The sequence below is a fragment of the Cantharellus anzutake genome, assembly GCF_015039405.1.
Source record: "Cantharellus anzutake strain C23 chromosome Unknown EI90scaffold_1, whole genome shotgun sequence".
Taxonomy (NCBI): Eukaryota; Fungi; Basidiomycota; class Agaricomycetes; order Cantharellales; family Hydnaceae; genus Cantharellus; species Cantharellus anzutake.
This window is the reverse complement of record NW_024066951.1, coordinates 1875209-1886523: the sequence shown is the minus strand read 5'-3', so window position 1 is coordinate 1886523 and position 11315 is coordinate 1875209. Positions and strand designations below refer to the sequence as shown.

At 48.8% G+C, this 11315-nt stretch overlaps 1 protein-coding gene across 1 annotated transcript; it reads right to left on the bottom strand.

Moving 5' to 3' along the window:
• Window positions 1-1286: 1286 nt before the first annotated feature.
• Window positions 1287-2945, bottom strand: EI90DRAFT_3114785 (uncharacterized protein; the record flags this gene model as incomplete). Its single annotated transcript, XM_039062708.1, has 1 exon — window positions 1287-2945. The coding sequence occupies one exon, from the start codon at window positions 2943-2945 to the stop codon at window positions 1287-1289; it is 1659 nt and encodes a 552-aa protein (XP_038923980.1).
• Between the last annotated feature and the right edge of the window lie 8370 nt (window positions 2946-11315).

The window sequence follows — 11315 nt, the reverse complement described above, 5'->3', positions numbered from 1 at the left end:
TTTTAAATATAAGGCTATGGCACGTAAGTGTCTCAGACTTGTGTTAGAGATCTATAAATTGTATGTACCTATGGCGCGTAAGTGTCTGCGCCAACAGTTAGACAATTCTTGTAAAGAATAATAAAATCTATCTCACGTCAGACTCGTGTTAGAGATCTGAGGGAGAGGGAGTCCAAAAAACTCCCTTCTTATACGCGAACTACACCAGTGGCGAGCCCGTCACATAAAGAAGAAAAATGGGGTGCAAAAGACGTGCCCCAAAACTTCACTTCCACCACCAACAATCAACACCGTCCTCGCCACTCCGTCGTCGGAACCGATTGTTGATATTCCAACAGAGTTGATGGACAAGATGCAACGCTCTATCATTCAAAACATCAAGGTACCAGTTTGTGAGTCGGATGTCCTTGCCCTCTTGGAGTCTGAGCATGAATTCAGCTCAGTGTGTCCAGTGACTTGCTAGACAGTAACAATATCCGCTGATGATAATTTTCGGCATTGATTTTCTTTTTCAACCCTGTGCATCTATTGAGATTTGCATATTGGAGAGTTTGACCTATGTTCCGCTATCAATTCCACATGGGAATGAAGTGCCTTCACATTGATTCCACACTTGTTGTTGTGTATTGAAGCCGAAGGTAAGCGGGGAAAGTACCATTTGCAGACATACTGTGATTTAGAGTGTGCACATCATTGTATAAACCTATTGTAAAGAGGCTTCTCAAGTCATCAGGTGCATAGCAGCAACCCACTAGGATGTCGCACACACCTGAAACACAACATAGTTACATCTTTTTTTAAGCTTTGCAACCGCCACAATCCCCTCCGTAATGGGAGGGATGCTACACACGCACTCCCCTCCTATAACCCTCCCCATTATCATCCGAGTCATCAAACAACCTCCCTTTCCGTTCTTTATTCCATTGTATTTTCCATCTTTCCCTTGTTAACATGCACACAAGAACTCACCGGGGGTTGTGGGAAGGGGTTGACTGTCTATTCATACAGTGAACAGAAAATGAAACGATGAATAAAAAAAAAAAGGGTAGAAAGAAACAGAAAGAAACAGAAAAAGGGAAAAGAGACAAGGAGGGACCCGAGTTGGGCCCATGCTTAAGTATAACCATCCCCAGGTCTGTGTGCAAGAACTGATGTGGGAAGTTGCCAATACTTATGGGGAGATCCAAAGGCATAGTTGGACTATATATATATATATATATATGCGGAGTTGTCCAAAATATATTGTTATATTGAATGCCAAGCCCTGGATGTATATATAAAACATTCTAATCTAGAGACACGCCACCTGCCTCAGCTGCCTCTATTAACTGTGCAAGCATTTCATCTTCTTCCTCTGAACCATTCAATTCAAACATATCACTCTCATCGCTGTTGGACCTGACAGAACCATCGTCAGGCACCCTGTGGACTGGGGGTGAATGGTTTGGGTTATGATGTTTAGCAAGAGCCTGAACTTCGGGCAGACTATGGAATGTGTGAAGAGAGGGTGGAGGGTCATTGGGAGCCCAATCTTTTGTACCAGCGGAGATCTCGAAAGTTTTGGTACTTCCTTCCCAGCGATTTTGTAGCTTGTGAAGCCTGTGAATCCACATGAGGGAAAAAAAGGCAACGTCAACATCACTTCCAAGGGCAGCAAAGTATAGGTGAACAGCTTGGTAACTCTCCTCCCATATCCATTGACAGAGATTGGCATGTTCAGCCTCACATCTGGCAATCTCAGATTGGCAGCTGACAACCATCTGTGCCAAAGGGATACCTTCCTTTACACATGGATCAGCGAGCCATGCCGGTAGCTCTTCGAACTGTGAAGGATCACAATCTTGCCATATATCTTGATCTACATCCAACTTATAGAGACCCTCCTTTCTGAGTGGTGAGGGAAGCCATGCATCTTCGGCAACCCCATTTCTCCCTCTCATCTCAGCCAATTGTAAGATCTTATCATTATACTTCTTCAGAGTGGCATCAACTCCAGCTGAATGACGAGAGACTGCTTTGTCCACATGATCTCGTAAACTCTGGTCAGCGACTCGTCCTCCATGAGATTGATCAAGTCGTTGCAGCTCCTGTTTTCTTGCATGTAATTTGTGGAGTAACTGATCGTGCAGCACACGAAGGTTCAAGAAGCCATTTGCCCATACATCCTTCTCTGCCTTCTTGAGTTCCTCATGTGTATCATCCTTAGCCTGCAACTCCTTCATGGCCTTCTCTACAGAACTCCTCAGCCTCACAACGCTGCTGTCAAGGACATCAATGTGTTCCTGCCAATCTGCCAGGAGGAGTTCCACCACTGAATCAGAGCCGGTAGGCATATTGCACCTCAAGTCTTCTAGAAGTGACCTAGAACTCTCAATGGTTGCCTTCCAGCCCATGATGGCCTTGATCTTGGTGTGGATGGGAGTCTTGGTTTGCCGAGCTTGAGGCTTCGAGTGATACTGATGCTGTGCCTTGAAATGTTCCAGCATGTCATCCACATTCTGCTCCTTGAGGGCCTGTTGAGCCGACTCGAGACATTTCTTGGCATTTGTGATGTGATGGTGCAACCAATTCCCCAAATCCAGGCACTTTGTATCAGTGATATGGCTCATCTGCATGTCAAGCACAAAGAGACGATGGTGGTACCCCACAACCTGAAGACTTGGTATGAGCTGTCGCAGTTCACTCCAAAAACGCTCACACACTTCACCATCCGAAAGACCCCAGACATGATCCTTCCGAGGGTGATACCATAGCTGACAAGCCCATTGATGTCCATAGGTGTGAAAGATAGAGATGCCCCACACCAGACATGACCACCACTCAGGTGCAATGTTCCACTTGTGAAGTGCACGATCAGTCTGGCAACCAATGTCATACAGGCACCCAATGGTCCACGACGAAGGGAGATGCTCTATAAGTATGCCGTGACGACAGACAGCAGACATAATGCCCGTTTCATTGTAACGGGTCTATCGCCTAGACTTGAGACAGAGAGAAGGGGGAGGGTGGTAGTGTGCGTGGGTGTGGTTTGTGGGGCCGGGTTTTGGTCCGTGGGTGCTACTGAGTCTGCAAAAACCTCAAACAAACACTCACCTACGTCTCTCTTGGACGTCAAGGCTGAGTATTATGATGTGAGGGGTCTTATACTTGAGCAACTAGCTCAGAGGGGGCGTTAGGGTCGTGGATGGTGTCTTTGCCACTTGGATGTAACTTCTGCTTGTCCCTTCATGGGTCTATTCAATACTAACTTGTTATGTACAAGCTGTTATCTAGTTTATATATGTTTGAAATGGAATGAATGGCATGGGGGAATGTAAACGGGCCGTTAGGCAACCGTAAATGATGAATATCCAATTGGGAACAAAGAAACAATAAAAGAAATATGAATGAATGGGGAAAATGTGACAACGGGTCCGAAATGGGAATTGTGAAAATTAACTCCGCAACAGTTCGCCACAGCGCCCGCCTATCCTCCCGTCAGCAATCTCCTCGTCTCCAGCTTTCCAACGAGCCCTTATTCGTCCCAATTGGTGCAGTGGTTCTTGAGATGTGGCCATTGACAGTGTCAGAGACCAGGTTGAGATGAAGGAAAGTCTCCGTGGTGGAGGGCTTCGGCCTCAGCGACTTATGCCAGGAGTGCTGTGCCAAGTAACATGTCTGTGCCCTAACTTACTAACTGGCAACCAGAACTGAAGGGGGGTAAACTCTAGTCGATTTTATTACTGAAGTGTAACCTATGTACAAGTTGGATATATATATAGTTACAGTGAAGATGGGTCTGCAAATGGCAGAGCCAAGTGGAGCGGAACTAATGGGGTTAAACATTAGCCAACTGAATATTACTGACGAGTCAGGTTACGGGGTTAACGGAAAGGCAGGTGATAACCCAGAAATGGAAAGGAGGGATAGGCCTGAAGGTGGGCTCTGCAGGCAGGTGAGTGTATTGCCCAGTGGAGGCGGGAGTGCGCTAGCGGACGTCGGAGCTGTCTGGAAGTCTTCAGGGCTCCATACTTAGGGAGGCATAGGTAATAAATTGAAAGGAGGGGGTGGTGACCATCGAGGGGTACCGAGGGGATTGCGGAATATGGGAGCTCCAAGGTTAGTGGAGAAGGAGCGGAGGTAGACTGGAGGGATCGGAGGGACCGGAAGTCATTGGCCGGGGATGGATATGACAGACAGGTGCTGTCAAGACCTCATGAGACTATACTCCATGCTAAACCATCCGGGTATGGGATTGCCATTCTGGGAAGTGCTCCGGGGGTAAAGGAGGAAGGTATAGCATCACCAACGGGTAGAAAAATGGCTGGGTTGTATGTGTGGTTATGGAGATCTGGAGAGGGGGTGAAATTAGCAGCGTGGTTGGGCATGGGAATTTGGCTTGGGGCTGTTGGGAATGATGGGGAAAATATGGAGTGAGTGTATGGAGTGTTGGATAGTGATGGAATGAGTATCGGGAGCGTCAGCAGATATGTACTGCGTGTTGGTGACCAAATTCCGCAGAATCTGACTTTTTGCGGTACATGGAGTTGTCCCCACAACATCGTCGAAGTACTTCTTGGATGCCTTCTGGCACTCCCCGTTGGCAGCTGTGAACGAGCCTTCACAGCCATCATACATGCTCTCTGTCAGGTTGAGCCCTGGGGTGACATGGTTTTGCTTGGAAAGATCATCCTTGCCGCTACCCATGTTTCCTTTGCCTTTCAAAGCCTGAAAATTCCGTTTGGGTTCACATATTTCAGCAACCCTGCTCTGCCACATCTCAGCATAACCGTGGGGAACCTCAATTGTTTGAGGTGACATCATTTTGGGATCCTGAGAACCAATCTTGTTCAATCTGCGGTACTGGGGCCTCCTATCATAGTCTTTGATCCTCTTCAGCTGAAAATTTGCATCAAATGAAACAATGCAATCTGCTGACAACTTGGACGTGGGACTAGATGCAGACTCCTTCCCAGTCGCTCACATGATTTCTCCGAGGTTTAGCCGCAACTTACGTTGCCTCCGAAATCTGTCGAGCGACTGGTACAACTTGCAACACGTGATGTTCCCACGCTAAGTTGTAATGAGTTGTACATAGGTTACGGAATATAATTTTTAGTATTTACGCATGCGGTCATTGTACCCAACCCAACCCATGGAGACTAAGGGAGCACATCCAAGGGTGTGAAGTGTCAGGGACAGCTCCGAAAGCGGCGAGGTCCCGGCGCGAGGGACTCGATGGGACAAGTGTCGGCTATGCGTAGCGGCGGTCCCGTCACGGGGTGAGCGTCCCCGACCACTTAGGCTGAAGTGGGAAGTTGGTTATCATTAAAAGGGGGGAAGCTACAGTACTTACCTGAAGTGGGAAGTTGAGAAGAAGGCTGCTTCTTCTGTTCCCACCCCAGGTGCTATTATATACATGCGGTCAGGGTCACGTGGGAGGAGCCACGTCATCCCTGCACACAGCCGCACTCCCCTGGGTATCTCCGTGGGAGATCCCAGAGGTGTGCCGCTCTGTGAGTGGGAATGCGTGCGGCGGGCGCGGTGATTGGGGGAGCGGGGTTAGGTGTGTTAGTAATACATAGAGAAAGGGAAGTCGACCATAGAAGGGAATAGAAAGAAAGGAGGAAGGGGGAGAGAGGAGACAGAGGGTGATAGCGGGGGAGCGGAGTAGGGCGGTACGGCGCGGGGTGCAGCGTAGGGTCAGGCGGGTGTGCCCTGACATGAAGTTAATATCCGGGTGTGCGTGAAGATTAACAGTTTATATATTACTTGGTTGCCAGTCACTTGTTTGTGCCCGGTGGTATAAGTGGTATAGTGCTAGCTGGGGCTATGCAGTTTTTTTGAGTGGCACATGTTCGATTCTCACTTAGGAAAACCTTTTTCGGGCCCTCCCATGGAATAATTGTGTGAAATGGTTGTTTTCTGTACACTAAGGAGTGGAGGGTATGAAAAAAAAAAGTTTCCTAAGTGAGAATCGAACATGTGTCACTCAAAAAAACTGCATAGCCCCAGCTAGCGCTATACCACTTATGCCACCGGGCACAGACAAGTGACTGGCAACCAAGTAATATATAAACTGTTAATCTTCGCGCACACCCGGATATTAACTTCACAACCTTGGATGTGCTCCCTTAGTCTCCACGGGTTGGGTTGGGTGCAATGACCGCATGCGTAAATACTTAAAATTATATTCCGTAACCTATGTACAACTCATTACAACTTAGCGTGGGAACATCACATGTTGCAAGTTGTACCAGTCACTCGACAGATTTCGGAGGCAACGTAAGTTGCAGCTAAACCTCGGAGAAATCATGTGAGCGACTGGGAAGGAGTCTGGACTAGATGTAGAGCCGAAACAACATGGACACCTTCCCCAGAGGTAGTCACTGGGGAGGTCAGGATGTGAAAATGTAGGGGATGTATGAGCATTTCGATATTCTTGCACATCGATCGAAGTGTTCTCATCCAAATTTACATGAACGGTCAGAGCTTGAAGAACACTGGGTATGCTGGACGTTAAATCTGATGGGATCTTGGGATCTGGATGGGAAGGATCGACATCCATGTCTGATTCTGGAAGGCAATTTGAGACTGAAGGTGGCAAGGATGGTTCGCAGAGGTGGCCAGGCAGAAGACGACGTGGAATGGGGATGGCACTTGCCATGCAGTCCATCTCTGCATCGATGAGTCTGATGAGCAATTGATAGTGCACAAGGGAGTTGCTAAATCGATGACGAAATGAACTTGCAGTCTCGAAATGATGCCCTTCATGCTGAAGCATAATTTCAGCAGTTGTTGTCCACGCCCATATGTTCGGTGTCATGTGTAAGAACAGCGTAGCGGCCCAGTCAAGTATTACCATGCTCACAGCAAGTTTGGGTCGGACTGGGGCACAGGGAAACAAGCCGCACTTGACAAACTGCACAGTGAGTGTTTGCTCTTCACAATGCCTTATCTGCCGCTTCTCAAGCCGTGACATGTACATGCAGAGCATGTCATCCACTCGCTGAGGGCCAGCACAATCACAGTGCTGACGGGGTTTACTTCATTCTGATGAAGCAGAACGTTCCTGCATCCACTTCATATACGGTCATATCAGATGTGGCAGGACATCTATGTGCCACCATGTCCTCTGATGGTTGTGTCGCATGGCATGCTTAGACATGATATCAAGGGGTAATGGTGGGGGGGCTGGCTCACATGTTTCCTTGCCGGAAATGATGTGAAGAGACTCAGATATATAGTCGTCCATAGGATGAGGTGAGGTGTGGGGAGGGGAACTAGGATTTGCGGCTGAAGGACCCTGAGATGAAGTGGGGGCATCGTGTAATGGGGCCAATTTGAACTTTTGCCTCTGGAATTGCTTGTATGCTTGTATGCAGGAGATACTGCTGACTGGGGTCGTCCTTATGATACCTGATTTCTGTTCATGCTTGAGAGCATCCTGAACTCGATGCTTCGCTGACTTTTTGTAATTGGAGTACATCTGAACAATTGCTGTCGGCCAACAATGTAAAGCACCAGTCAAAATACACTCATGTTAAAGCGTAAAGAAGATTAATACACAGGTGTAGCAATATTGAGATTACTAAGCAAGCAAGTGTACAACGCTAAGCAATGGACACATGATTGCAAAGTGAGAGGCCAAAGGAACTAAGCAATCAGGCCTCGATGTCGGTGTCAGGGCAATAGCCCCGAACCCCAAGTCACATGTAAATTAGATACACATAGTCACGTGGGCAAGCGGGAACCTCCGGGTAACCGCTTACACACCACCGTAAAATACACTATCTTGTATCACTTACGGCCTTGTGTGCTGAGCCACCCTAAGACCTCACACTTTTTTAAGTGCATGAGGTGTGTTTTACAACACAACCCACAACTACACAATCTTAACATCTGACTTGGAAGCGCCTATGGTGCCTAAACACGCCCACAAGGGCAAGGTCGCATCTGCAGCGACACTAAAAAGAAACGAGCAGTTTATAAAGAAACCACAATCTCCCATCAAGGGAGATTCAAACCAAAAGCCGTCGTCAGATGACGATGAGGATCAACATGATCCGGCAATAGCAACCACCTCAGGGCTGGTCCCTGAAGGCTTTAGAAACTTACGTGGAGTAAGTGCAGGGCGAAATACCCCCAGAACTCCACAACATATCGATCTAACCCAAGCTGGGGAAGATCCATCACCTCCTCACGAGGTGATCGACTTGCGCGAAAAACGCGTAAGCGCCGAACGATCAGCCCAAAAAGCTGATCGGATAGAGTTGCAGGAAACTCCAGGGCCCCACTATCCCCTGGAGTCCCCCCTCACGTCCCCAAGTCAAGCCCCAAAGGCAGACAAAGGGAAACAAAGGGAAGAGCCCCCGCAATGGCTATCCGAAAAACTACTGGACTTGTTCCAGGTTCCATCTGAATGGAGGACGGAAAGTGAAGATCAACTTCTTCTCAGGCTGAAAGCCTGAGAAGGTGCGAAAATATGCCCTGAGAGCAGGATCTCCCAGAGCGCGGAAGCTCCAAAAGAACTTCCGCTGTTTACACTCCCACACACCATGCCAGACAAGGCAAGGTCACCAACTTCGGAGGAGGTCTCCGAGATAATGAAGAGGAGGTGAACTGAAATGAGGGAGTTCGCTGAGGAAGCCTTACGTAAAAGTAAGGAGAAACCAGTGAACAGACCCCTCTATGAAAGGGAAGCACCCTCTGCAACGGCCTCGCCTAAACAAAGCGAGTGTGGAGTGTTCACTCCAAGAACCCATTCTGGAACCCCCAGAAGTGGAAATGTCAACTGGGGAGAGTCACTGCTCGCCCAACCAAACTTCCTCCTGGAAAACCAGGAATCACGCATAATAAACGCGATAAACTCGATCCAAAAAAAGATCGAGGAAACGAACCATAATAGCACGGCTCATCTAGAGATAACTCTAGAAAGAATGGCCAATGCAATCGATGCGTTGACTGAAAAAATCAGCGAACAAACAGATTTGCTGAAGGAAATAAACTTCTCACAAAAAAGTGAGGAAACAAATAGACACCCCTGGACCACGGTCCAGGACATAAATAGAACTTGTGAAAAATTCACAAAAAGAACCACCAGTGACAGCACACTGGAATATCATCAGCGACTTGACAGAGACGCTAAGGAGATCCTTCTCCCGGGGATAGGAGAAGACGATGCCGAAAGAAGGCATCATTCAGAGATTAGAAGGAGAATTGGCACGTACCAAAGGTTCGGCCAAACATCCACTTATGACGGACCTCTCGAACAGAGAGGTAACTCATTCACACCCTCTCAAAACAATGAGAGAATACAAATACAACTTCAGGCAAATTCACCTGAAACCAAAGAAACGCTGCGAGGAAGATTTCCCCCAGCAAAAACCCCCCCAAAGGAGAGATCTCCATTGGATAGTGACCCTGCGAAGGCAGGGGAGCAAGAAGAGTACCTGGAGAAATGGTATGAAAAGGCCATAAGAATGGCTGAAGTGAGAATACTCACTCCCTACCCAGAAGGAGTGAAGCCAGAAGCCCTAAAGAATGGGCCGGCATTCCCTGACAAGAAATGGTCAGGGGAGAACGACATGGAATTGTTCTGGCAGTGGTTCACAGAACTACTGGGATTCCTCGCCTTGCGAGGATGCAAAGGTCCCCAATTCGACGAAGTCCACCTGGACTGCTTGATTCGTGGATTAGGGGGGCCCGCGTTTGACCTCGGAATTAGACTCCGAGACGAAACTCTCCTCAGAGGAGATGAGGGCATGTTCCTCGAAGTTCTCAACATATTGATGAGAACCTTCATCAAAGCCTCCGCCGCGTTGAACGTGACAAAGAAATACCGCAACGTCAAATACAAAGCGGAAAAAGGCCTAAAACAGTTCTACTTAGAACTGTCAAAAGCAGCGTCCCAGATGGTGACGCCTCCAGACCAGGCATCCTTCAACGCCAGGTTCCTAAACTACATTCCCCTCGAATGGAAGAGGGAAATGATCGCTCATGATAGAATCAGAGCAGACTTCTCCTCAAACAAGGAGATGTTAAAAGCAATATCTCGTGTAGACGAGATAATTGACAGGCTGAAGATGTCTTCAGCCTGTTAGAATGTGCGGACTCGGACGACTCCGGAGTGGAATCGGAGACTTAGCATGGAAGGACCTCGGCCTCAGCGACTCAGGCGGAGCGCTGTGCCATTGCTGGTTGTCCTGGGGGTCCCTAATTTCGGATCTAGCAGAGGGAAAGTCTCTTGGGGGGGAATTCCAGTCGATTTCGGACTGAAACCAAGACGAGTATGTACAAGCGCCGATATATATAATGGAAGGGGCAAAAGCACAAGGAGAACAAAGGGTAACCGAATCGGGACGAAGACGTCCGAACGGGAACAAAGGGTAGATGGAGCGGATAGGTACCGAAGGTCATAAGGCAGGACCGGTGATACATCCGAAAGGAGGTAGGGAGGGCGAGGCCCAGAGGGGCAGGAGGATGAGGGGAAGTGGGGATGATGACTAACTGGCTAGAATAGAAAGAAGCAGTAGTCCAAATAGGGATGAAGGGAAAACGCGAGAAATACATTACAGGCGGCGAGAGTGCCGAAGGCGGTCCGCGAAGCTCGGGGGTTGCGGAGCTTACGGAGCTTACGGAGGCGGGGTTGGAAGTCCGAGGAATATTGGCAATGGTGTTTACGTAGTATGAGGTCACCAATGCAATGGACTAAGACCGAGGTGGAGTCAAAGTCCGAGGTAGGGACTATGACGGAGGCTCGGAGTAAGGTATGAGCGGTGTCCGAGTGCGAAGTACAGAACAGCGGTGGATGGTCGTAACTTGGCAGAAGGGTGGCGGAGGAGTAACAGAGGGAGAAGAGAGGGGAATGGTAAGGAAGAGGGAGTGGCGAAAAGGAGAGTAGTCAGGTCCGAAGGTGAGTATCGGAGCGGATGGGGGAAGCGTAGGGGGATGATGGGAGGGTGAAGGTGTTGTGAAGGGGGAGCGGAGTAGTAGGAGGGTGGCGAGTGGGGCGATGTTCGGTCCAAGATGAGTATCGGAACGGACGGAGATAGGGTCGGAGAGGTAAGGGGGAGGTGTGTTGCCAAGACCGAAGATGGGTATCGGAACGGCAGTGGTAGGTTATGACTCCGGAGGTGAAGAGGGTGGAGGTCCGGAAGTCGGGTCGGGGTCGGGTATGCACGGATATGACACAGCCTACAAATCAGGTTACTATACCCGAACAACTACCACGGCAACAATGAGCCACGGCAGAGCCCTCCCATCAGGAAAGAAAGCGGAAGAGCTGAAACCCAGATGGAAAGAGGATACATCCTCGAAAAACTCGAGGAAAACTG